The 27,813-nt window shown below is 42.3% G+C and overlaps 2 protein-coding genes across 3 annotated transcripts in view; one reads left to right on the forward strand and one right to left on the reverse strand.

Annotated features, from left to right (window-relative positions):
* Positions 1 to 1,039, forward strand: part of Firrm (FIGNL1 interacting regulator of recombination and mitosis) — a 43,469-nt gene extending 42,430 nt beyond the window's left edge. For both annotated transcript variants that reach the window (XM_085687992.1, XM_048421462.3), the window contains one exon: positions 721 to 1,039. In XM_085687992.1, coding sequence (XP_085544118.1) covers positions 721 to 921 — 201 coding nt within the window. In that variant the 3' untranslated portion in view covers positions 922 to 1,039. The remainder of the gene's footprint in view (positions 1 to 720) is intronic.
* Positions 1 to 27,813, reverse strand: Scyl3 (SCY1 like pseudokinase 3). The gene is made up of 14 exons (XM_048421466.3): positions 27,466 to 27,813; positions 23,655 to 23,850; positions 17,685 to 17,870; positions 15,962 to 16,075; positions 13,968 to 14,024; positions 12,818 to 12,920; positions 11,623 to 11,734; positions 9,277 to 9,354; positions 8,336 to 8,475; positions 6,842 to 7,026; positions 5,654 to 5,825; positions 4,109 to 4,270; positions 2,482 to 3,134; positions 1 to 1,685 (listed from the first exon to the last, which is right to left on the reverse strand). The coding sequence occupies exons 2-14, from the start codon at positions 23,817 to 23,819 to the stop codon at positions 1,629 to 1,631; spliced, it is 2,184 nt and encodes a 727-aa protein (XP_048277423.1). The 5' UTR covers positions 23,820 to 23,850; positions 27,466 to 27,813; the 3' UTR covers positions 1 to 1,628.

Genomic DNA, 27,813 nt, shown 5'->3' on the forward strand with positions numbered 1-27,813 from the left:
TTGTAAACATTTTAACAAATATACTCTTTATTTTTAGAAGTTACATATTGTATCAATGATGACATAAATGTATTTTCTGACCCATAGATACCAATCAGCATGTTTAATTCATGTCTCCTCATCCATCCAGCCTCAATCACTTTTCTTTAAATACCACATGTACCTATTAACCGGAAGAAATTTGACACCACTACGTACATTCAAAATTTTGTTTTTAACATAAGTACAATTATAATTTGGGATTTTAGGCAGTAGTAATTTTTGTTTTTTCCTTTTAAGATGTAGCTGTAATCCTGAAGCAAATAAAGTTCAATATAAACCAGTTATGCTCATAAGCCCTGTGAATTTAAATTGTGACACCCCTTTGGAAAACTGATTATTAAATATGTCTGGGTCTCAGTCCCTCTTCCCCCTCCCTGTGCAAGATGTTTTGAGCCTGTGGTTCTCATCATTTATAAACTTAGTATTTGGGAAATCACATTTTATTTCTTTTAATGGTGTTTTTAAAGAATACTTATTGATAGTTGTTGGGCAAGACAACGTTTGTCAGTGGGGGACTAGCATAGGAGGGTTCTCCTTGGCTGCCACATATAATTAGAATGAGATATGATTAGAGATGGGGAGGGAGCAGTTTGGGATCCCATGACTGCAGTTTCTCTTAAATTGTTTTCAGAATTTACATTATGGCATTACTTGTTTTATGCTCTCCTTATTTCTCAGCCTTGCACAAAAAGAGCCCGGCATGAGTTCCCCTTTGAAGAAGAGTATAGGTCAGCATTTCAAGCAGCAGTAGGGGCTTTGGATACAACTGAGTGGTTACTCCAACAGGCCCCTGCTCCAGCCTGGCTGCCAGTGGAACTGGAGACACTAAAAGAAAAGATTGAGAAGCTAAAATGCTGTATACCTGAGGGTAACATATGAATGGACTCTGATTCCTCATCAACCGCCTTGCCTGGATGTTTTGTAAATGAAATTATGAATGTAAATTATGTATTGTACATTTTCATTGCACATATAAAAGCTTTTATAAATGTGAAAATAGTCTTTATTTGACACAGAGAACAAGATGGGGGATGTTTCTCATTGAGAACTTTGGTACAGTGTAATACACGTGAAACAGTAACTGCCCAGGTAGGTCCAAAGGAGGGACCTTTCTTTTACTCAGATGATAAATTGTAAACAAATAAATAAGCTGCTTAAGGAACCTTAGCAGTTTCAGTTATAATTTACAGCTAGACTTTTTTTTTTTTTCAGTAAGTCATTATTTCATAGTAGAGCTTACTCTTTTAAAGAATGGCACAAAATTAAGCTTACCGGCTTGAATTTTTTATTTTATTTCCAGAAATTTCCTGGAAAAAGCACTTCTTTAGCTACTTACTTTTCATGGAACTGGCCTCGGTCAAGTGCACACAGACTCTTCCTAGAATTTGGAACTGAGAGCCTTCTGCCACTCACGGCTTAGTCAGCAACTTGAAGTTGGTCTCATGCTTGAGTTGGTTGGCACAGACTGCAAAAAGAGCTTCTGGTTTGGGGAACACAGGCTGCTTTGGGGTTTAACATCCATGCAGCTTGCTTTGAGGTATTACTTCTTTTAGAATTCTTCCTGAAGTTTAAGCTCTCCCTCATTGTCACCAGTTGTTATCTTCCCAGGTTAGCTCTTCTTCTTCCCAGCCTTCTGCCTCTCCCTATAACAGAACACACCAACTACTTGAGGCAAATTATATACACCGAGCTTTTAAGAATGACCCATTTGTTTATAATACCAGAAGAGACCGACTGCCTCACAATAAGTAAAGATAAAACCAACCAAAAGTTAAAGTGAGATTGCATTGGTTGTAATGCTACATGCCACATCCATTGGAAAGTAACTGTGTAGTCCAGTAAACAGGGTCAGATTTTTCCTAAATCAAGGAGGTAATCATATAGCAGGTAGACCTGGCATGGCCAAGGACAGCCCTACACAAGGTATAACACAAATGGAGGTTTCTTTTAAAGATGTGTATGGTGTCTCGTGCGTATGCATTTTTATGCACCATGTGCCTGTGCCTGGTGCCTGTAGAGGTCAGAGAGCAACTGAATCTCCTGGAAGTGGAGTTACAGATAGTTGTGAGACATTCTAAGGGTGCTGGGAATCAAACCTGGGTCCTTTAGAAGAATAGCCAGTACTGTTAACCACAGAGCCATCTCCAACCCCAAGATTTTAGTTTGGCAATGTGATTATTTGAACAGTTTTGAACTATAAACTTTGTACATAACAATGGCTGTCATGTCAATAGGTTGGACATGCCTGAGGGATTAGTCTTTTTTTCAATAATCATGAAAAGAAATCATTCCTAGGAACTGGTTTTATTTATTCTAGGTTTAATTTGATCATTTTAATTAGCTATGTATGATACTCCATTAAGAAAAATACTTGTTTATTGTTAACTAGGACCTCCAAGGGAAACCCTGACTAGCACTTTTAGTAAAGAATGAACTCACCTCAGTCATTTCTGTTGCAGCAAATTTTGAGGAAAACTGCATCACTGTGGAGACATCGTCCTTGTCAGGGACCATCACTTCTGTCCTCAGTTCAGGCAAAATAAGGAAAGTACCTGAAGGCTTAATATCTGGGATCATATCTGCAAACCAGTCCAACTCAGGATCTTGTACTGGCTTCTTTTTTACTTGTATGGTAAACTCTTCTCCTAAACCAAGTTCTGCCCGAACTTTAAGGGGTCTTTCTTGGGACACTTCTGGTGGTTTAACGTCCCCACGCTGTATGTGACTGGTCTTTGAGGAAGGGCTGCATTTCAAAGGCGTAGAGTGCTGAGTGAGAGGAAGCTGTGCTGCAGTGGGCTTCTGCTCTCCTGAGGTAACAGGCATGGCAGCAGAGGCGGCAGCCACTGTAGCTACTGCAGGACCAGGGCTAGACTCACAGTCGTCCCAGCGCTCCTCTGCGGTCGGATTCCTGTGCTGGGACTCCGCACCAGGCTGGTGGGGCCGCATCTGAGCACCGGCAGTGTGGTGCTCGGACTCCTCAGGCCCGCCCCAGTCAGGCCACTCCTCAGGCTCACTCGAACCTGCTGGGAGCTTCCCGTTGTCCTCTGAGATTCCATTCATAGGGAATTTAATAGAGTGAGAAAACTGATCACCTATGAGATACGCATGAATTAGTCTTATAAAATGTTAAGAGCAAGCAAGCAAGCATAAAGTCTAATTACTTAAAAATACTCAAATACACTTAACTCAAAAGAAGCAAACATACTATGTCATAATTAGTTCATCATTAGATCTTTGACTAAATATTCACACGCTCATTGGCATAAGTATCTGTAAATAATACAGATGCAGTCTTACCTAGTAATTGTATCTAAAAATGTATGCTCAAGTAAGTTGTTTTAAAAATTATTTACTGTGGGGTCTCCCACATTCTGGGTGCGTGGATGCAACAGTGCAGGTGTGGAGGCACAGGACTGCTACATAGTTGGTTCTATTTTATGTAGGTTCCCAAAACTGAGCTTGGGGTATTAGCCTTTTACTGCAAGTGCTTTTAATTCCTGAGCTATCTCTCTAATCCACTTTATTTTTCAAAGATTCATTTTTAATTATGTGTCTGTGTGTGGGTAAACACAGGTGAGTACAGAGGCCAGAAGCATTGGATTTCCTGGACCTGGAGTTAGAAGCCAGTGCTAGGGACCAAACTTGGGTTTCCTACAAGAGTGATTTGTTCTTTGAACTGCTGAGCCATCTTTCCAGCCCCCAAATAAATCTGAAACAGATTTTCTTAAATGTTACCAAGGTGCTAAGAAATCTAGGTTTACTCAGCTACCACTTCCTCAAACTTAATTGCAAAACATTTTCCACTACGTCGTTATTAACATCTTTACAACTCTATTTTTGGTACATTTATGATGCAGAAGACATAAAAATACCAAAGCAACTGATATAAAAATGAATTCAAGTAATGTTAACTTATTATGTAGAAAGGCTAAGTGTATAAACAACAGTTTAAAGCGGTGAATAGAGAAGTATAGAGACATTCCAAAGTGCACTTGATTTTCAGAATTTAAGCTTAATATTCTCAGGAACAGATCAAAGCCCCAGGAACCTCAGTTAAAATTCTTACCTGGCTGTAGAAGAGTATTGCAACACTCTTCCTGTATGTGCTTCTTGCTGTTGATGGTCGTGTTGCCAGAAAACAGCCATTTAGGGAATGAGTTAGAAGAGGGGTTCTCTGAGACGTGTGAGAGCCTACTCTGCTGGCTGCAGACAACATGCATGGGAGAACCTGAAGAAAGTGAAGGGAGAGGATGGGCTTACTGATCTAGCACTTGATTGGTAAGCAACAGTCAAGGGGAATGGTATATGTAAAAGGGAAAAGAATATCAAATATTTGACCAAAACCCATTGTTAAATGGGTCACTTGTCTCTGGAGGTTTAAGACAGGTTGCATCCACTGAATGTGGTGGGGATGGGACAGAACTATGAAGCACAGCATAGATAAGATTTTTAGGAAGCCTTGGTAAGTTACAGTTCTTAAAATCATTTTGATAGCAATCTAAGCCCTGGATTCTGACTTCCTTTTAAGAATAAAAGGCTAGTATAAGAGTACAGAGTGAACAATATTAATAACTTAATACCACAAAATTACAATACTGAAAATAATTAAAATAAGTTATGCTACGGATATCTGACTTTGAATGAGGAAAGTAGCTGTCTTTAACAGTTTACCAGAAAGCATATATTCAAGATTAGATACTGATCAGAAAGATTTAGTAAAATTACACTGAGTATTTCCCCTACCTTAAAGCTAGGGTAAGGGGAGTCAACTGTCATAATAAGGCTTCAGCTCTCTCTAGCACCTCTCTTCTTCACCCTCAGCCCTCAGGGCCTAGCACTACAAGCCAAAGAACTGCATTAGAGAGACCAGAATTCTGTAATGAAATCATGGTCATATTCAAGGTCATACAAAGTAGCAAAAAGGCAATGACATTGTTGATATAAAGTTCTCGTGCTGCCTCCCACATAGAATAGAGTGGGAACAAACCAAAATCAAAGATTTCCTGAAGTACTCAAAATAGCTTTTACCTAATAGTCCAACAAAGTTAAAAGAACTTATGGATATAGTGTTAAAAAGAACAATGGTCTTTAATAGTCCCTACTGAAATTCAATTATATCCTCTAACCCACAAAGTCTCCTTCTGAGACTGAGTTATCCTATGGCAGTGGAACTCCAAATAATAAAGATGCATCTGCAAGGATATTTATGGTACTACAGATTATACACTGATTAAAAATCTAGCAGTGGATACAACAGCTATGGCTATAAATCACTGAATTGGATTCCGTGAAATAGTGGGTGTAAAAGTGAGGTTTTTCTGTATTGACCTCGAAACACATCTTTAGTATACAATACATGAAAATAAGCTATAGAGCTGGGCATAGCATTATTAAATATAATCCTATAAAATCCACATATATTGAGTGTGTAGTTTCTGTATCCCTTTGTGGGTTTAAAAAGATTTTTACTGAGCCATTAAAGATCACTTTGTACCCACTATGAGGAGTCTGAAAAGGGAAACTGAACTATCCTCATACTTGACCATTTACCTCAAAATAAAACCTGTATCATATAATAACAAAAACTTATTAAAACAAAGTTGAATCTTACCTTCAGGGGAAAGGTCACTAGTCTTGGTAAAACTTGGAGCAGAACGCTTAAAGATCTTGGTTCTTTCTCCACCCACAACCACTTCTGGTCCAAGTAGAGATACCAGCACCGCCAGGCTACGAAGAGTAGCTGCCACAATGGAATGGCTGGTGTCACGAAGGCCCAGTAGTACCTAGGAGCAAAACTGGTCATGAGTGCAGGCAGCCACTACCTCTGCCTCCTGGAGAAGAGCAATTGACCTGTAGCCATAATGCTTTAAATAATATTTTCCTAGACATTCCTCAGCAGTTCAACTAACTATGGGAAAGAAACAATATTTTGCCCTTCCAATCCATCATGGATTGCCAACCCCACTCCCAAATAGGCAAATTATGAGCCAGCCGCAGAGCAAAGGCTCCATGAAAATGGATGCAGACTGCCTGATACAGCTGCCCAGCAAGATGCGTAAACTAAGTATCGTTTCTGGGAGCATCAAGGCTTAATTTGCAGGCCCTTAGAAGCAAACAGCTGCACCTTCACTTCCCACTTTAGTTTTCCAGTGCTTCAGATATATTCTTATTATTTTGATCCATGTCACTGTTTTTTTTGTTGTTGTTGTTGTTGTTGTTTTTTTTTTTTTTTTTTTTTGGATACAGGGTTTCCCTGTGTAACAGCCCTACCAATCCTGGAACTTGATATGTAGATCAGGCTAGCCTCGAACTCCCAAAGTCTACATGCCTCTGCCTCTTGAGTGCTGGGATTAAAGGCGTGCACCACCACAGTCAGTTCTGATAATTTTTTATGGCATAAAAAAATGACTATAAACCTTGGGCAAGCAAATCCTAACATTCCCTATGGTGGATAAACAGGTTGACAATCACTGATAACAATCTCATGTTCTCTCTGTGGCAATTATCATGATGTAATTATTGCACAAATGCTAGTGAGGGGCCATGGACTGGTCTGCTTAGGCTTGTTTTTGTCTTCTCATTTACCTACAAGATGAGCAAACAGAATCATTGCTGCTCACAGCCTAAGACTAAACATCTTATGTTAATTGATTGGTCAAGAAGACTGGAATGAACTAAACTCAATCACTGTCTCAAGGCTTTGAACTATTATCTGAAAATCTTCTCCCTCTATTCATTTCTTAAGGTGGCAGCAGCCTTATGCACTCTCTCATCTTCCCACTGCCAACATGGTCCTAACCTGTGGTAAGATGACTTTCTTCAGCTGTTCCTGCGTGAAGTGCTCCACGTAGGCTTCGATGTGGGACAGTAATACCATCCGCACATGCTCCTCATGGACCTCGAACAACTGGAGAAGCACAGGGACCACCCGTGACTGGAAGAGTGCTGGTGAGAGCAAGCATGGAGTCTCTCCTGGTGCATTCTCTACCAGACATCAGAAGGTACAGACATGTCATTCAGGGGGAAAAGGTCGTCAACTGAGTCCAGAATTTTACACATATTTTATCTATCTGTCTAGAATTTTAAGCCCCAAGCTAAAGGGATTTCTTATGTGGATTCAAATTTACTTAAAGGCTTTACTGTCTCAAGGGCTGTCTGCATCCCATCTGACCCTGGTTAGTGGGTAGGGCAAAACTCATCTTTAAAGAACACTGAGATGATTCATGGGTTCTCCCTCAAATCCAGTGAGGATGGAGAGCTGTAAGGGAACATTCAAGACTAAATATGTTCGATCCAGAAATAAAATGCAATTCTAAATTGAAATAACTACCCATAGTATCTGTTGGAATGACACCAGTTAAGGAAATGAACTCGGGGGCAGGAGAGATGGCTCGTTAGTTAAGAACAAAGGCGTTTGCAGAGGACTCAGATTCAGGTCCCAGTACTCATAGCAGCTTACAATAATTCCTAACTCCAGTTTCAGGGGATCCAGTACCCTCTTGTACCTTCCATGGGGACCAGGCATATATGTAATACACATACATGTAAGTAAAACACTCATATACATAAAATTATTATTTTTTTTAATTTAAGAGAATGAGTCGGGCAGTGGTGATGCATGCCTTTAGTCCCAGCACTTGGGAGGCAGAGGCAGGAGGACGGGTCCATAAAGTGAGTTATAGGACAGCCAAGGTTATACAGAGAAACCCTATCTCGATAAACAAACAAATGAATCCTTAAAGCAGGATTCAACCTTACTCTAAATTCTTTAGCATATTAAAAGTAAGTTCTTTAGCCTGATGTGTTACTGTCTAAAGACTATAGTCTTACAAATCTTATAAAGTTTCAAAGCAATTGTTTTGAAACGCACAGTTTCAAGAAATAAAAATGGTCTTGGAGATTCTCAACCTTTTTACTAAAAATACAACATGGGTTGCTTTTAGTAACTGAGGAAACACAGGTCTAAGAATGACCGAAAAGATACCTGAGAATGTATGCTTTACCCATTAAAGGTTCACATACACCCCATGTTGCATTTGTGTGTGCCTCTGTGTGTGTGTGTGTGTGTGTAACCACTTATGATGTAAGATGTTCCATAAAGATATTCCATATTTACCCATGGGCTTTGGTAACTGAGTCAGAGTTCAAACTATCATATTAGGGAGGAATAGCTGTTCTGTGCCTTTAGAGGCAAACATTAACTTTAGAATACTGTAATATTACTCCACTCAAAAAAATAAACTAATAATTGTCAAAGTCCTTTATAACTAATAACACTGGAAAAAAAACTCACCTTTCTTAGGGCCAAGGAGATAGGGAAGAAAACTCTTAACAGCCACTGGCTCAGCAAACACCAACTGGTTAAGCAGAAGAGGCACCAATCTCGAAGCTATTAATTCTTCTGACAAGCAGCTCACTCTGTCCAGCAGAAATCTAACAAAAAAGAGATGGTTAGCCCCCAGTCTGGTCATGTGACCTCTGTTCTCTGCTAGTTGTGCTACTCATCCATCTACTACACTTCTAGCTATTTGTTCTTTTACTTTTGCTTGTTACACACTTAGTGTTAATACACGGCCTTCCTGGGCCTCTGCTCTACCTTCTTGTCTCCTGCCAGTTTGCTCAGTTTCCAGCCTCAATTCCAAATGCTCCCTCCACTCCCCCACTGGTTCTTTTCCTCAGCTTTATCATTTCTATCTTTCATATCTCAGTTTCTCCTTCACTGGGCCATCAGTACCCCTACATCAACCTCTTACCCGCTGACTGAACAATACATACTAACCAATCCAAGTCTCCCATGGTCTAAGCCTGCCTCCATGAATGGAATGATGAGTGAAGAGAGATCTAGCTATCTCATGGATGCCTTCACCCCTCAGTGCTTTCAATGCAAGAAGTCTACTACCTGCAAATAACGTCTACGAGGACCACCTCTTACCTGTTCTTGTTTTGAAATCTGCCCTCCAGTAGGATTCAAGTGCTTGCCATTTGCTACACAGATCACAGCCTTTGTGTGTTCACTCCTGTTTCTCTGTCCTGAGACTCCCTCCCAGGAAAGCAAGGCTTGTACCCATCTTTACACTTAAGTTACCAGTCTAGCTATGCCTGCATTACCAGTACAAGTAGGAAAGTTCAGTAACCACTATGAAGTCAGAAGTCTGATCCACCCCTACCTAGATCACCGACATGCTTAACATGTTTAGTTCAAGTTAGCAAACCTAAGTTTTTTTCTGAACTTACTTGAAAAATTCAGTTTTTTCATCTTCACTCTTTAATGTCAAACTTCTCAAGAAATTCACAACTTCTAGAAAATCATTCCTAAATGCAGGGCAATAAAATAAAATAGCAGGACAATAGATTAAAGGCATGTTAAATATTGATGTCATTATCACAGACCATACCACTATTTTCAATGAAGAAATGTTCTCTATGTCATATGAAAGACTCAAAGTAGCTTATGAGATTTATGCAATGGAGCAAACCTAGAAGAGCCTAATGTCTTAATAATTCCAGAAACATCTGCCAGAGGCTATAAATGGAGATGCACATGCTATTGTACTTTAGGCTTCAGTGGCAAGCATACTTTCCCAAACTTTCCACTGACACAGGACACTGGCAAATGAACTATCCTGGGAGAAATGGCATAAACATTTCAAAGAAGCTGCTGATTCCCAAGTCTCTCCTTTGGTGAAGTGAAAACACTTGGGAAGTGGAATTTCTGTAGGAGTCATATTTTCTCATTTTTCTGACTTTTGCGCTCAGGCAAGGTCAATTTCTAAGGAATCCACAGATAGTCCCAAACCTGTAAACTGTTCTCTTCCAAGAGAGCATGGCTCACAACTTACCATGTGGGAGCTGTTGCATGGCAGTTAAGCACACAAGCTCGGCAGCCAACATGCATGCACAGTTACTAACTCCCTTCCCATGTTAACATCTCCATGTGACCCTTGGACAGCTCATCACCAGGGCACTGACTCCCATGACTTCTTCCGCAGAGAAAATCACGTGACTTTAACTTCTCCAAAACTTAATTCCCATTAGCCTGGTGTTGACCAGATGCTTTAATGAAAAGTCTACTAACATACTTTTCTATGGTGCATGAGTTAAAACACAGTGGAAAATACACAAGAAACTCAAAAAACCACTTTGTACTGCATCAGCCATTTTTCCGCTTTTCTGAGCTGATTCATATCGTGTGTTGTTCCATGGTAACACCTGCAGCGCTGTATGTAGCACACCAGCAATATGTGCGCCAATGAGCTTTTCCTAATACACTGTTCATGTCTCACTGTAAATACCATATATGGTCTATAAATGTATGAGTATGTGTTCATAAACTTTGGCTTCTTATAAGGACAACTTGTTTATACTTCATGGACCCAAATAATAGACTATCTACATTTATTTTATGTGTTCATCACACATCTGTTTCTCCCTTTGATATTTCTAGGCTATGAAATTTGTCTCAGAGTTTCAATTTTTTAAACTTTAAAGATTCATGTCAAACCCATGTGGACCTGTGCATTCCGAACCCGTCATCAGTGTCTGCCCAATGCTCTGCACCAGTGTCTTGAAGGGAATGAAACCGGCTCAGCTGCCTCAGTGATGGGTGCTGACCTCTTCAGCCTGTGGCCTCTGACATCTTTACTCCTCATACCACAGTGGAGGTGTCAAGTGTGGGTTGGAGTGCTATTTGGTTTTTTTTCTTCCCTTTATATTAATACACATTTCTTAGAGAACTTGTATTACACATAGTGGTGACAATTTACTACAATAAATTATCTTTGTAGAGATTTTATATCATGAAAAATAGAGGATTTCTAAAAATCATCTGCAAACACAAGAAAATACATGTTTATAATAATAATTGTTGAAGACTTGTACATGTAAATATATACAATTGTATTTGTCAATTTAGGAAATAAATGGAGGCCGTAACCTGCTACACTGGAAAAAGTTAAAACCATAAATGGCAACTGTACTCCTGGTAACTACAGGCACTAATTCAGTAATCCTAAAATGTGCCTCTCTAGAGGTGGCTCATCTCAGGAGCAGCACAGCTGTCCTTTGCTCTGCTTCCTGCCAAGCTCTCTGAGTACAACACAAAAGGATACTTTGTTTAAAAAACACCAGGTTAGCTTTGCTAATAAAATTCATAAACTTGGGACTAACCTGGGCACAAGGTCTGTGGCTAAAGAAGTGAAAGACCATATAATTAAAACTACCCTTGACAATTCAATACCATCTGTGAACCCAGAAAGTATTTACATTGTGCCCTTCCTTCTAACTGACTTGTACATATTCTGGGACAAAGGAAACAGTCTACTGCTGGAAGAAACACAAACTTGCCCCCCTCCCAACACATACCAGAGAACATGTCCCAGTAATGCAGTGGCAGCAGACAGAGGCCATGTTTATCTACTTTCTCAATTAACATATAACTATTTCACACAGATTAGTTTCTTTATAATCAAAATCCCTAGTGAATCTGGATAAAATTCTTTCATGACAGAATTCCTAAAACTTTCTGTGATGGGACCCTGAGAGGCAACGAGTCTCTCTCCATCATGTCACCTGACGCCTCACCTGAAGAAGTCATGGGACAGTAAGGTGCTGAGCGCTGGTCGACACATTGGCGTGGGATTCAGTAGAGCTGAGTGCAAGGTCTGTAGGAAGCTGGAGAGAACATCCGCTGAAACTGAAATCCAGAGCTAAGTTAGTTCCAGTGCCTTCTCCCTCTTTCCGGACCTCTCTAGGTGGAGACTGACGAGAGCAAAAACCAACCTGCAAAAGCCCAAGCACACAGAGCCCCGCTGTTGCTGCATGACTCGCGTCGTACAGGCCAGATCCACAGCAGGTAGACAGCGCTGCCCTGCCAGCACAGCCACACGGCCCAGCCACACGGCCGGCCGCAGGTGCCTCCCTTCTGCATCCCCCCATTTCCTCATTTTTAACCCACTGATATCCAAAATGGTGGTTCAAAAGGGGGGCAGGTTTGAAGATCTTTTTTGGGCAGGTCCTTTTCAACAGAGAGCTGACTGAATGCCTATATTTTCAACTCTTGTACACATTTGCCACCATTATAGGTACATGAGGGAGTAGTTAGTTCAAAAAAGCACAACAATGCCTTAGAGCCTTAGGCTTTAATTCTCAAGTATTCAAGTTGATAGCCAAAGCCTTCTAATACCAGAACACTGCATATCATGGTAGAAGCTATACTGGCACTTGGAGAAGTGTCAACAGAGTGAGATAGGCCACTAAAAAGGACCTAATGTGTCACACACCTCAGTAACCTTCAAAGGTGCAGAGTTAATGTCCTAGAGTCCATCCCAGGAGGGTGACTCAGGCTGCCAAGCATGCCATTAGAGAACACAGAGGGAACAGAGAACTGTCTAAGTAGACGGGCTTTAAGAGGACACACGAGAAAAAATACTGAGTAAATTTTAGCAGAAGTAGGCTATCACATCTCAGTCACTAAGGGCATTTATTAGCCACAGAAGAACTCAATAATGAACTCTGAAGACAATCACATATGATGGGGACAGCCACTATTCAAATGCTTCCTACTTAAAATTCCTTTTTATTATTCATCCTTACGGAACCCCGAGCTTCTCCCCTTTTGGTGCTGCTATTTGTCCTAAGTAAACAGTGTGGTGAGCAGTGGGTTCCCCACTACACTAAAGACTGTAGTCCTTGGAGTTCACGCGGAGCGGCTGTGGTGGAGCGGCTGGGGAGCCTTTTCTACTTAGTCTATGCATGTGGCCATACAGCTCCAACTCACCCTGCTCATTCAAGACGGGGAGCAAACTGTCCACCAGAGTTCCGAAGGAATAGGCATCTCGGGCATGGCCATGGGACTCGGGAAGGGCTGCAAATTCTGGAGACTAAATGCAGTAAGACTATTAGAACAAGAGGACCTGCTTTATAAGCTGTCTCCAATATTCTTCAATGTTTGCATTTATTATACTCAATTCTAACTTCATGGTACCACACTCACAGGTTTTAAGAATTGTTAGCACACAGTATGTGACAAATTGGTACAACTGTATGTCAATTAAAATCGTAGGTCTCTCTCAAAAATGGAAAAAATTTTGACCTATTAGTTGATGGAAGAAGCTTATCAAAGATTTAAAAATATCATATATGAACAAAGAGAAAATACTTATCTGTGGCTTTCTGTATTGTGTTTGACTGAAACCCAGGATTAAAAATATTATACATAATCCAATGGTTATACACACACAATGAAAACAAAAGTTCATAAAACAATGTTTTTTCTTATACTCTGGCATGCCCAGTGATATTTTCAACATTTTCAAAATGCTGATCAACTGACTTAAAATCCATACATCATCAGTTTTTAAAAAAAATTCATAGTCTATGCATATACAACGGATTGGTTAACCCTGAGACTGCAAATCTCAGGTCTCTTAAGCTTACAGTTGGGCTTACATTTCCTGTAGAGCACATTGTCTCTGGAGGTTGGTGCTTTATTTAGGGCTCGTAAAAACTGTGTAAAGGGTACACCTTCTAGACTAGTAAATGGCCCTTTCCTCACCACGGTATTAACAACCCTCTTGCACATGCCCAGAAATTACTGCTGTGAGCAGCTAGGAAGGCATGTGGCTGGGATGATGCAGAGGAAGGATGAGGCCACTGCTTCCCCCATAATCACGGCCTCTAGCAAAGTACAACTTCTCAAGAAATAAATATGATGCTCTCGCCACACTGGGGCATCTCCATCTTTATACAAACACAGTCCATAAACTGGTCCCCTAACTGTGATAGTAAGATTAATCTCAGGCATTTTCAAGGTCATCATGAGACATCTATAATTTAGTAAACTGGGCAGAGGAAACGGTTAGGGTCTTTTAGTTTTCCACTGTTGCACAGCAGAGGCTGACTTAGTTTCACAAAAGGCATCTACTCACCATCTCCTCAGGAGGAATAGACGCTGGGTCTCTTACTGACTGGATACTCCTGAGAAACTAGACAAAGAAATAAATTAAGAAAAATAACTCATATTTGGTAACTTAATCTCAGTTCAATTTTAAAAAGAAATAAGCAGTGGAAGCAGGAGCCAGGAAACCTTTTTGATCAGTGCCACACCCCACCCATCAACGTCCTAATTTGATGTGACCTCTAGTCCCCAGCACAGCATGGGCTCAGGAAGCATCAATGCCAGCTGTTCTTCCGTTGGGCTTGTCATCAGAGGCCCCTGAACTACCCACTTTCCCACAGACAGAGTGACTGAAAGGTGCTTTGGTCAGATATGGCACATGCCTATGTGGCCGCTAGTAAGGAAGCTGAAGCAAGGTTACTTGAGCCTATAAGCACAAGGCCAGCCTGGAAGGCATAGTGAGATATTTATTTATTTATTTATTTATTTATTTATTTATTTATTTATTTGCTAGTAAGGAAGCTGAAGCAAGGTTACTTGAGCCTATAAGCACAAGGCCAGCCTGGAAGGCATAGTGAGATCTTTATTTATTTATTTATTTATTTATTTATTTATTTATTTATTTTGGGGGGTCAGCACACAACAAAAATTTACCACCTATTATACCACGGGAATCTTAAGTTTTGCTGTCACAAGACATTAAGGCTCAGACCATATGTCACAAGCCATATGTGAGGCTCATATGGGCTGTACAGAAAAAAACAACACCCACTAAATAGGCACCTATTCACCTATTCAAAGATTATTTCTGAAAAGCTTATATTTCCTAAATGTCATTTTGGGCACAAGGACTATGAGATGAATGGACAGGATCTCCTGTCCCCAACCGGTGCTTAACCTGGAGAGAAGCTAGCAATTCTAATAGATGTGCTGAGCACCATGAAACCCATAAATAGTGATTAATTCTTTCAGATAAGGGAGGATTCAGATGGACTTAGGCTCGATCTGTGTTTCCATTTTCTAGGAGGCCAATGGGAGGGAGAAGGCAGTTTGGCAGCAGAACCACATTAAAAAACAGGGAAGCATCTGAGCAACCCCGTGTAAGCAGCAGCTCAGGAGTGTGGGGCTGTGGGTGCTAAACAGCTGAGGTGGGATGGGCAGGTACTGTGAGGAGCTGTGTGCCCCATGGCAAAGAATTTATGCCATGGACTACATACTCGTCAGATCAGAGGTGAGTTCAGAGAAGAAAGTGCACCAGAGACAGAGGTAAGGAGAGGATATTCACAGAACTGGCAGCATCAGAACACAGTACCACTCATGAAGGTCTAAGTGTAGAAACGGCCCAAGAAGGTAGACTCAGCCAACATCAAAGAGAGAGTGTCCCCATCTTTCGGAGGACCCGAAGCCAGTTCCCAGCACCCATGTAAAGTGACTCACAACTGCCTATAATGGAGTGATTTTTTTATTTCTTTTAGAAAAAGTGAGTCAGGAACAACATGCAAACGACGAAAAGAAACAGAACAGAGAACAGAGCAGCTTGTCTACTAGGAGCGAATGTATAGCAAGTTCCATGGCAACAACAGCTTCAACCACAATTCCACACAATACAGTGTCCTGACACGGTGCAGCTTAGACAATGTCCAGTGAATACTCCTGGCCTTGTAATAGACAGCTGCTATTGCAGGAGGAGATATAAAAGTTTGATACACAACTGTTGGGATACAAGAGACACAAAAAGCCGACCTTAGCACTGAGCATAAGCATAATGAGGCACAAAGTAGTTATAGGAACAGAGAGACGGGCAACTGGCTTCAATGTTGAACAAACCATTTACCTCTCAGTCTTGGGCTCCTTACATACTAAATGATAGGGGATACATGAAGCTCAGAACTTCTAAGGAATAAACACTACAATTTTCTGAACATGAGCATTAACACAAAGTTCAACTCTTCAAATCTACAATTCTAACAGTTAAGGACAGTGCCCGGGTGTGAAGCCCACCCCACATCCCCATCACTGGCTCACCTCTGCTGTGGCCTCAGGAACTCTGCACACAGTTTCCATGCCTCCGAGCTTCCAGTGCCCGTCTTCACTCACAAAAATAGAAGACAAGCAGACATTGTTGTGTGTCAGATGTCCCTGGAAGAGACAAACAGAAAAGGAAGAAGACTGACACCCCAAAACCTGAAGGTTTTAAACAATTAAATACTAGTCACCGCACACAGAGCGATGAGGTCTTCGGCACCTGCAGCATAACCAAGGGACCTGTGCTTAAATGAACAAACCAGATGCAGCTAAGAAAGGAAAGGCTCCGCCTAGCGCCCCCACTTGGCAGGAAGGTCGTGAAGACACCAAATCCTATGCACAAACAGCATCACTCCCATTTCTTGGGAATTAGGAGCCACACACATCCTTAAACATCCACAAGTCTCCATGGCCTGTATCAGCTGCTGCAGTACCCTAAACAAAAGGTACAACGGCTCCCGCAGGTTATGTCCCTTTCCGTCTAAAGCCTCTCTTGCCTGTAGGCTGTCATGAGCCCAGACCACTCCACCTGAAAGCCTGGCAGTCAGTAGGCATTAACAAAATCCCACCAGAAGAGGGGGAAATGGAGTGTCAAGAACCACCACCCATCACAGAAGAATCTAGTTTAAAACTATAAAAAAAACAGTATACTCAAATATGAGGAAGGAGAAAAGGAGACCAGAGTTTGAGTAGTTAAATTTCTTTTTCAAGCCAGGAATCATCCATTCCAGGACACAAAAAGTACACTAAATATTCTACTCACAAGATCCAATGTGTATACATTTTATACAGAAGACTCTGATATATAGTGAAGAAGGTTTTTAACTGTATGATATGCTTCCATTGGGAAAAATAGAATAAACATACAGTATTTGCTTGACATTCACACAAAATTTCTCTGGAATAATGCACTGAGCACCACAATTGCCTCTGGAAGATCAGATCCAAGGGTGGGACAGAGGGCTAGCATGCCCTCTAATCCTGCTGCTTTTCTCTTATAGATAGATTTCATCAACACAAAAGACATTCCTCCCCAATGAAGCATTAACAGTTCTTGCTGCCATATGAACCTCAACAGACTCTGAAATTTAAGAAATTATAAATTGCACATGACTTCTGGAAAGCCTGTCTTCCACGACAGAAACAGCTTTAAGATGCTGAGAAGAGCCTGGGGCCAGCATGTGTAGCCTGCGCTGCTGCCGCCCCATCTCTGCAGACTGCTGAAGACATGCTTCAGAATGTACACACCATACAGCGACAGCTCAGAACAGTGACAACAAACAGACCAGAAGTGAGCACAGAATCGACATCTATCCCAGAAATTACCAGAGCCAAGCTTACTAGCCATACCATGGGGCTGTCTCCTCACTGGATTCACCCACCCATTTCTTTTGAAGAAATGGGTATTTCTTTCTTTGAAATCCAGAGTGGAGCAGAGCTTCTAAAAACAAAGAGGAGCTTTGGTCTGCAGCAACGGCTGGCTGCCCTTTCTCTTAGCCAGTACTGACTGGCTATGTTCAGATAAAGACTTAAACAACGGGTAGACAGCAGACGGAAAGCAAACTGTAAATAACTGCTCAGGGACAGACAACTGGCTGCTGAGTCCACAAACCATCTGCAGGGTCCCTTGTTCCTTCCACTCTGGCTCAGTTTCTCTCTGTATCGGTCTCTAAGTACCACCGCCCAGAGGGTCACTTCAGTCCCCATCAGTCAGTCCACTTACTCTGTCATGAAGGAAGATAAGAGCCAGCAATACGTCATAGATTCCAGCACAGACTTCTGCAGGAGACAGGGTTTCCAATGCCACTTCCAGAGGCTGCACTCTCTCAGTGACGAGATGAATGCCATCTGCTTCCACAGTACAAGATAAAAATCTTAGCAAGCAAGGGTGACGAAGGGTCTTTAAGTGCTTTAAAATACAAACAGAGAGTTGATGAAGTTAATGACTCAAACCAGATTAATTACAGTTTCATACGCATTGTAATAAAAGGCATGCTTTTTATTGAAAGTCCCTTTAACTTCCCTATGCTCTCCCAGATTTCAAGGACAAAAAAAAAAAAAAAAAGAATCTATAACCTCTTCTAACTTTATCCAACTTACCAATGCTTAAATAATTCTACAGAGACGTCCTATTTCCTCATAAGCCCCCTGAGCTCTCACGCCTTCCAACTATCATTGCCATGCAATTGGAATGAAATGCCAGAAAGAGCCAAGAGCTCTGCAAAGTGCCCAGATTATGGAGCAGAGTCAAGCAGCCGTGAAAACGAAGCTCACCTCTCCTGTAATGAATCACACAGTAACAGCAGACCTCAGGCACGGAGCAGGGTAGCAAGGCTACCAAACTGCACCAAAAAATGTCTAAGGCTAGATTCAGAAAGGAACCTAGGGAGGGCAGAGTATGAGAACACTGTCCTCGGGGGTGGGGAGCTGGCGAAGGAGAGGCCCAATTTTCTGCACAGCTCTAGACCCTCAGACTCTGGAATCAGCAGGCAAGGGAAGGCCTAGCCAGGGAGAAGGAATGGGAATGTGAACTGCTATTCAGGGTAACCTGAGGTCGGAACCTCAGGAAGGTTAAATTGGTGGCAGAATCAATAATCTCTGCCACGCAACATTAAAATATTCAAAAGGGAATTCAAATATATATTCAGCCCAAGAATATGATCCATTTTTAATGGGAAATTATTAGAAATTAAAAACTCAAGGTATGAATTCAATAACCATATGAATATGGCATAGTATAGAGTGAGGAAATCTGAAGCTATTAACCAATCCAAGGAATAAAAATTTGCTTGTTTTAATGATTAGCACCAGAGAAACCTGTGTGACAATAACAGAAGGTCTAATACAGGTAATGAGGTTCCCAAAAAAGGGGAGAACAGGGGCATAAAAAAGCATAATTACTAAAAATATAAACTGGGCCTAAATCTCCAATACACAAATTTAAGAACTTCATTTAGCAGAGAATGGGATAAACATTTTAGGTTTAAAGGACATATGGCTTCTGGAGCCAAATTTTAAAAGCCCCTTTAAAATCATAAAACATTCTTAGCTCATCCTGGCCTGAACATTTGCTGAGCCCGACACTAGGATATATTCTTATTAAACATTTCATTTTATGTTCTTAACTTTTTACCTGTTTATCAAATATCTAATCCTTTTAAAATATTTTTAACATTTTAAAACTTTTGTTATCTGAAGTGATTGCCACTTTTTTTTAGTTACATATCTCACTATATATGTTATATGTACACCTACATTTAACACATATAAAATACTAGAAAACAGTCATGTAGGCCCAGCGGCACATGTTTTTAATCAGCATGCAGGAGGCTGAGATAGATGGATCTTTGTGAGTTTGAGGTCGCCTGGTCTACATAGTGAATCCCAGGACAGCCAGGTTACACACTGAACACCAAAAGATAAGAATGAGTTTACAAAAATTATTTCCACTTTCCCCCTCAAACTACAATTAATTCATGAAGAAGCCTCTGGCTTCATTTTTAGAAACCCCTAATATAAAATATCCCCCTTCCCTATCAGTTTCCTTAGCAGACAGACAATATACATGAACGACGACAAGTATAGTCCACGTTGTTTGAATACGGAGGTTAAAATTATAGTGGCTCTTCCCCTTTTGGTTTTAAAAAATGAACTGAGATTGGAACTAGCACTCAGAGGCAGATGGGAGGAAAGCAACTGGAAACTCGAGCCCCAAATAAGGGGTTAACTGCTTGCTAACAAAGTGCTATAACAGCCATGACCCGGCTCTGTTTAGCCTGATTAGCTCTGGATTGTGGGTTACTAAGGACAAGCTTCATAAGATGCAAATTTCAGCTTGACTCTACCGGCTGAGCAGAGGGGCAGTGCACGGTGGTGCACTATGGAGGAGCAGAGGGGCAGTGCACGGTGGTGCACTATGGAGGAGCAGAGGGGCAGTGCACGGTGGTGCACTATGGAGGAGCAGAGGGGCAGTGCACGGTGGTGCACTATGGAGGGGCAGAGGGGCAGTGCACGGTGGTGCACTATGGAGGGGCAGAGGGGCAGTGCACGGTGGTGCACTATATCCTAGCACTGTGGAGCGCGCAGAGGGTAAGTACAAGTTCAAGGTCAGTCTGTTCTACAAAATGATATCCAAGTCAGACTCTGCCTTGATAAAAACAAACAAAAAGAAAAACAAGGGAAACCACTTTAAAGAAACAAAAAGCGATAAAGAACATGTTATCTAACCAGGAATTACAAGCTTGAACACTTGCACTGAAACAATTCACGCAGAGCAAAGAGAACACAGCGAAGACTCCAAGGAGCAAAGCTCCTGCCAGCAGGTTGGTTAAGTGAGTACAGCTAACTGGAGAGCATTTCTTATTAGTTTATTTTAAACTATAATTTCTGTGTAACATTATGTATCCTCCTTCATACTTCAATTTTTCAAATTATTCCAAATAATTTTCAAGCTGAACATGAAATATTTCACTTTTGTCTGTTCAAGAAAAACTCTTTGTTCTACTTTTATGTCTTAGTACTCTAATTAATTTCCTCTCTTCAATTTTTTATATTTATTTATTATGTACATATGGTGCAGGCCATGATGTAGCTGGGGGCCAGAGGACAACCTGCAGGCGTGGATTCTCTCCTTCAACCATCTGGGTCCTGGAGACTGTACTCAGGTCAAAAGCCATGGCAGCGAGCACCTTTTCCTGCTAAGCCCCGACCAGCCCTTCTTTGATCTTTGTGTACTGACTTTTATTCTCCTACTGCTCAGGAAAACACCTCATTCAGTGCTGGCAGGAAGACACAAAGTCACTAAGCAGTCACCTGAGCAGGTAAATTTCAATTTTGCTTCCCCTACCATCCATGCCCAGAAAAGCCTTTCAGAACTGCATAACATTAACTGTCCCCATGTTCTTCCCTTCAGCTTAAATGCAAGCATACACTTTAGACAGAGGGCCACCATTTATGCTGTGACACAAATACAATGAAATAGCTAAGATGGCCTGACTGCTCCTTCTTCCTTAAAGATGTGGATCTTGGACGAAGATGCAGACACGCTGTTCTTAAAGGGGGATGGTCTGAGGGATCACAAACCAGGAAGAAAATGCAGAGAAGGAACAAAGAAGACTTCTACTCTGGAGACAGTGGGCCCCAGTGGAGCACCCAGGCTCAGCTAATGGGCAGACAGGTGGGAATGCAGGGCGGAGTTCAGACAGTAAGTCTGGGCACTTATTGGTTTGGGGTACACTCCACCATGAAGAACACGTGCACTTCAGAATGCAAGAGAGAGCGGCTAAAGGACAGCTGTGCAGCTCTGCGGAGCCCAGTGCACTCTGGGACCACTTCCCATGGAGCCTACCTGCATCTGGACTGCAGCAAACCACAGTAACCACGTTCTTAGACGTTTCATTCCTTACAGACTGTAGGCTACAACTGAACTTGAGTCCCAGTGAGAAGACTATGCTCTTCGTTACCGTTGATGCATTTAAGATAAAATGTGGTCCAACAGACACTGCTACCATTTATACTGTTCTGTGACAAACCAAATGGCTACATTTCTTCTTCCAGAGGCCAACAGTATAGTATGGTTGTTCTTTTTAATTTATAATAGAGAAAGAACTGAATTGTTTCCTAGTAGTAACTGAATCTCTCAGAGGTAGGACCAGGAACCCACCCTAGAGGCGGCCGCTAACTGCAGTTGCTTTAGTATCTAGGTCATGACATCCCTAAAGCAACATGTCCTATGCTGTATACTTCTTAAGTGCCATGGCCAGTTCTTCAGACTCAAAGACATCCTGATAACACCAACTCCTTAGCATTTTGTTGCTGTCCCAGATTTCTCAGTGTGTAGCTGAAGAAGCAGGTAGGGCTAGCTGCAGTTTCAGCCAGGACTTAGCAGGGAACCTGGAGATGATGGCGGGGAACTCTTTATTCTACACTTTAAAATTCTTACAGGACAGAAAGTCTTCATCTCCAAGAGCAGATCTTTGGGATTTTTCCTTTTAAAAAAGTATGAGCTGTGTTATTTTTACTTCAGGACCCATATGCTACGAAAGGCAGTAATTAATAGTCTTAGGGACAGGAGGAGCTAGAAGATTACAAGCATAGTGCCTCGCCGGATACGGTCACTCTAAGTCATAAAACACAGCACACAGGCTAACAGAGCAAAGTCAATGAACACGTTAAATGCTAACTGCACGTAAGAGTAAAGTCTGACATCTCATCTTTTGTAAAATCACAATAAAATTATTAACAATACCTAGATGGGGTGGAAAAGAAACAAAAATATGATTTTTACCCAGCATGTACAACTCTCAGGGTGTGGGCAGGCGCACACACACAATGAAAACTGTATCCTGAGAAGACTGTTACACATGTCCTTTCCCATAGGAACATGTCAAAACTGTCAATTCTGTGTTTAATCTAAGACATAATATCAAACAACTAATGAGTGTGAACAATGAAATACTGATATTGCTAACATAATCTTTATAGCTATTAAAGAAATAAAGCATTTAAGCAGCTTATGGAATAATGTTCTCCATCTATTGACTCTTAGAAAGGAACTCATAGTGACAGACGACGATTCCAACAAAACAGCTACCAATTCAAATGGAAAACTCCCCAATCCTACTACAGAAACACTGAAGAAGTAACTCATGAACACAGCTGTGTTTTTCTCTCTAGAAACTCCCTGATGATGAATTAGAAAATATGCGAAAGTTGGTTATCCAAGGAACTGCCAGCACACAGCACTGCTTTCTTTAAGAAAACCGGTTATTTTATTAGGGATATTCTTCCAAGGTGGGCTCTTTCTTTTTCTGTGCTATTCCCCCCCCCCTTTTTTTGGAGGACAGATCCACGTGCTCAGCCACGTCACTGCATGACCGAGCCACCAGTCTGCTTTCTGTCACCGTCCCTGTCCCTGACACGGAACAGCAAACCGACTGCAGTGACACTCTCAACTAAGGAAGGCCGTGACCTGGGGCTAAAATGGATGCCTCCAGAAGTCAATGCCCCTGTAAGGTCTCTCACCAAGAACCAAAGGCAGGGTAAGCACTCCTTCTGTGACAGTCAATCTAACACACAAATTAAAAATGTCGGGGCAAGGGCTGGAGAGATGGCTCAGCAGGTAAGAACACTTGGCTGTGTTGCAGAGGACCCAGGAACGATCCCCAGCACTCGCGTGACATCTAACCCTACCAGTTCCAAGGAATCTGATGCCCTTTTCTGACCTCCTTGGCTACCAACTGAATGAACATGATCCATAGACATACATGCAATCATATACAAAAGAATGCAAATAAAACACTTTTTAAAATGTTGTGACATTACAGTGTTTCGGGGTAAGAGAGATAACATAAAATTCCTAAAATACTATATTTCAACACATCAACACACTAATGAGAACATCGATAAGCAACATTTTTGTTAAACTAGATTAATCCCATCTCTTAGGTCAGCCATCTGAAGTCACCCACCTACCATTCTCCTTAAAAGCCCTGTGATAAAAGCCATCACAATGAGTTGTGTGACGATCTTCGGCTGTGGGGATGGTGTGTTAGGGACAGAACAACTGTCTTTATGGGACACTGATAATAAAATACCACTGCTTGTGACTACACCTCCCTCCATCTTTATGAAGTTCATTGGAGAGGAAACCAGGTAATTAAACAGCCCTATGAAGATAAGCCCATTACAGTACCTTGGCGGCTTTGTTAACCTTGTCTTCATTTTCTCTCTTATATACAAACACGGAGGCACATTTCCCATCTTGCAGTATGGCGGGATAAACAGAAAGCCCAGAGGGCAAGGTGAATGGTGATTCTTTCAGTGTATAGCTCTTTAAAGCACTGTTCTCTGATCCCATCCCTTTTGCAGTGAGGCAAAATCAAGCAGGTCTAAAACACAGGAGAAAACAAATGAAAACCTTACATATCTCTCTGCAATATAAGCCAATCTGGCTCTCCAGCTCACACCGAAATGTCCATTCAGACTTACGTCATTTCTGCAGTGGTGACAGCTTCACTTGATATCACAAATGGTCAACGAACATCAAGTTATCAGGAATGCTTGTTAATTAACAACTAACAACTCCAGAGAAAATGTGTGTCACCAAATAGTCACAGGTACTTCCTTCCCCAAACCCAATCACACACAAATTTTATAAAGGCTTGTAAAACTTTGCAGTTAAAAATAAATAGTCTTAGACAGTGGTAGTGGCTCAGCACTTGGGAGGCAGTCAGGTTGGTCTCTGAGTTCAAGGCCAGTCTGGTCTACAAAGTGAGTTCTAGGACAGCTGGAGTTCACAGAGAAACCCTGTCTTGAACCCCTCACCTCCCCAAAATAGTCTTTGTATAAATACAAACCTAATAGTCATGACACAAATCTCTCTTGACTTAGATTTTCCTTCCACTTGAAGAGCCACAGAATAATTTGTTATCTATGTAATGATGCTTAAAAAAGCAGCCTATCATAGGATTTAAAACACGCACAGATGTACACACTTCTACACGAGGAACACAAAATGCACTAGGGCAAAAAGCTACAGAAAATTAGTTTTTCAAAATCTAAGACTGTCCGTAGGTAAGAACTAACTTTGTTGTTTAGCAAACGCACTGAGCTCTTACGTCCCTAGCAATTTATCTTTCTTAGGCTCAGGGATAATTGAGGAAGAGAGGGCTTGTAAAAGCCAGAGGAGCAGGAAGTTTGCTGTGGTATTGTATCTACTAGAAAGTCAAAGAGGTGATACCATCCAGTCTCATTAACATGCCTGTCTAACTAGACCTGAACGACGAGGACCCCAATGGACATGCTAACATGAAAGGATGAAAGTTCACCCAACCCTAACCCTAGCCAAAGAACTACAGCAGCTGGGGGAAGCTGACAATCAGAAGTCTTCTTCCAAAGGGAAGAGTTCCCAATTGCATGTCCAATAGCAAGTGGTCAACCCTGACATCATATATATATATGTATATATATATATATATATATATATATGTAACATTGTACACACTGAGCAGGTTGTATTTATGCATTTAGGAACACACACACCAATTAAAGAAAAAGAGACCATGAATTTGAGAGAGCAATGGGGAGGGGGATGCATGGGAGGGTTGGCAGGAGAAAAGGGAAAGAGGGCAATGAGATAATTAAGGTCTAATTTCAAAATATATATAAAAAGAAGTGACATTAAGAACAATGTCAAAATATCCAACAGCCTCAGTTATAAGAAGCACCCACTTTTGACTGGAACAACAGACAAAAACAGTTCACGCAGGATAATGGAGAAAAGCAACTCTGTTCGTCTGGGGATTCAGCAGTGCTTGCTCAGTGAGGGCCTTCCTCCTGCTGCCTGGCCAAAGTCAATGACTTGTTTCCGGTCAATGAGCAGTCAACTCACAGACTCTTCAGTGTCCGCATCCGGAATGAAGGCACAGACTCACCAGAACAAGGCAAGGCTTTTCTCTGTCACTAGTAACACATCTGAAGCTGGAGGGACCAGGAGGTGGAGACTGGGGCAGCAGAAGGTGGAACTGGAGCTATGGTGAAGGAAGGCCAAGGGGGAGCCAAAACTTGGTTGCACCGAGGTAGTTGAGTGGTAGTGGCATAACCAACTCAGGCTGGGGGAAGGGCAAGACACACACCCGCAGCACCCCCATCTCAGACCTGTCTCAGGGCTGGAGGATGAGCAGCTGGTTTCTAATCCAATTCCTTCACTGATTAACTCTTAGAGTCTGTAGCTTTTCTGACTGGCCTACGCTCTTCGAGCGTATACCAACTGACATTTCCACTCTAAACCCTGCTTGAAACACCATAGGCATGAGTTAGGGAAGGGTTATTTTGAAGAGTAGGTGGAGCGGGCCTGCATTCTTGGTTCATTCCAAAACGAAACTTTTCAATATCAGCAATCAATAAAGGAAAAACAGAGCAAGGAACTACAAGGAGGTGACTGTCTGCGGGCAGGAAGTCATGCTCCTGAGTTTCATTGTTAGTTCTCAAGATTCATGAGCTATGTTATCCAAGGCAAGGACAATGGACATTTAAGTTATTCATTCTCAATAGTAAAACAGGTCCTTGTTGGAATACCGGTCTTTACAATATCTATTAACCTTTAATTCAGCATTATAAGTACAAGCATGATAATAACTTTAGATTTACAAAAGGATTAGAAAGATACTAAAGCTGGTCATTTCTCACAGCAGTGTATTGCCTATGACCCTAAAAAAAATCACTTTAAAAAAGGGATGACTCCGTTTCTACTGGGGAGAACGGAATGCCTTGTGCTGCTGTTGTTGTCCTGAAAGCTTGGCAATGCGGAGAGCTGTCTGCTGACACCGTCTACTGTGAGGTTGGATGAACAGCAGAGCGCTATGCCCAGTGCAGCAGGGAAAGGTACTGATGACTGGATTTGGGAACACCCTAAAGACTGGGTCTTCCCACCACGGTAGGGGCAGGAACGCTATTGACATAACCAGTGCTTTTAAAACTGAGAACATAGCGGAAAGGAGCGTATTGGAATGCAAGGCATAAGTAACACTCCGAGCTCCAAATATTCTTTCTTGGTTTCGGGAGTGTGGAGGAAAATATGAAATAGTGCCACATAGATTTGAAACGGAACGTCACACGTAGGTAGAAAAGGATATTCTAAATGGCATAGACAATTTACAGAATACACTTCTACTTTCTATAATAAAACGTTGAGTTGACAGTCTCCTCGGATGTGAATATACACAATAGCTATCTTTATAAAAAAAAAATCGTTTACCTATTTCCCTCCAACCTTCTTTCTTTGGAAGCTTCAGAAGGGACCACCTGTGGCTGGGAAGCACCCCTGCCTAGTTCACCGGACAACTTCTAGACTCAACCATAAAACCTATGTCCTCTGAGAAAAACCTGTCTCTGCTAGTTCTCCCAACAATCAGCAGGGATTCTCTTGGCTCCCGTTTCCTTAGCTTCAAAGAGCCAAAGCTTACACCATTACCCCGAGAATCCTAAGACTATGTCTTATCCGATGGCACTTGGCTCTTGGGTGATAAACCTAGCAGTCCTGTGCTTTGATGGGTTTCAGCCATGGACGTTCGCGGTCAAGAACTCAAACCACAGTGCTAGGTGATCATGTATGTAGTCTCTGCGGTCTAAAAGTACCTGACCTCAGCTCAGGATGCACACGAGTCCCTCAAACCAGCGGTAACTATGATCCCCAATTTCTGCCCCCTCTCCAAAAAATGACTTTGGGAGATAAGCGTTATCTTTATTCTACGCATGAAGCCCCTGGGGGCCTGGCGCTGTCTGGGACCCTGCACCGCGAGACCTTCCCGCTTAGACTCCAGGCCCGGCCGCTCCGCTCTCCGCCGGCCTCGGCCGGACGGCGGGGGTCACCCGAGAAGCCAGGGAGAGGGCACCCCGAACACGCCGGAACAGGCGGCGCTCAACCGGCCGCCCCAGTGCTCCCCGCGAGCGGCGACCCCGCTCCCGCCCTGCCCCGCCGCCCTGGCCGCTCGGCTCCCGGTTACCTGCGGGCGTCGGGAGGAGGCTGGCTGCTGGCTCCGACGCGCAGGCCTAGGCCCTCCACCCACAGTCTCCCGAGCACCGGACTCAGACCGCACCACCAGGGCCCGGAAACGGGTCAACAGACCGGCCTCCAGTTCCTCCGACGCCACCACCGAGGTGCGCGAACCCGGAACCGAGCTAGAGCGGCCGCGCAGGTGATGCTCGGGTCCGTGTCATCTTCAGGGCTGGGCGCCGGGGAAGCCTGCGCCGCGCGCCTGTTCCCAGCAACCTACTCTGGCTGCAAAGAAACCGTCTGCGTGTGTTTTTTAACCTTGATTGCACAGGTATCCTAGTTTAATATTTGGATTTTT

This window comes from Myodes glareolus, chromosome 5 (assembly GCF_982192425.1).
Source record: "Myodes glareolus chromosome 5, mMyoGla1.1, whole genome shotgun sequence".
NCBI classification, from domain to species: Eukaryota; Metazoa; Chordata; class Mammalia; order Rodentia; family Cricetidae; genus Myodes; species Myodes glareolus.

What these genes read in the sequence shown, in the direction of transcription:
- Scyl3 (XM_048421466.3), bottom strand. Translation starts at nt 23,819, where the DNA reads ATGGGATCAGAGAACAGTGCTTTAAAGAGCTATACACTGAAAGAATCA. An exon ending in TTCCTGAGGCCACAGCAGAG is followed by an intron (nt 14,025 to 15,961) that starts GTGAGCCAGTGA and finishes TTCTTTGTCTAG; the next exon opens with TTTCTCAGGAGTATCCAGTC. An exon ending in TAGTGACCTTTCCCCTGAAG is followed by an intron (nt 4,271 to 5,653) that starts GTAAGATTCAAC and finishes CACTTTCTTCAG; the next exon opens with GTTCTCCCATGCATGTTGTC.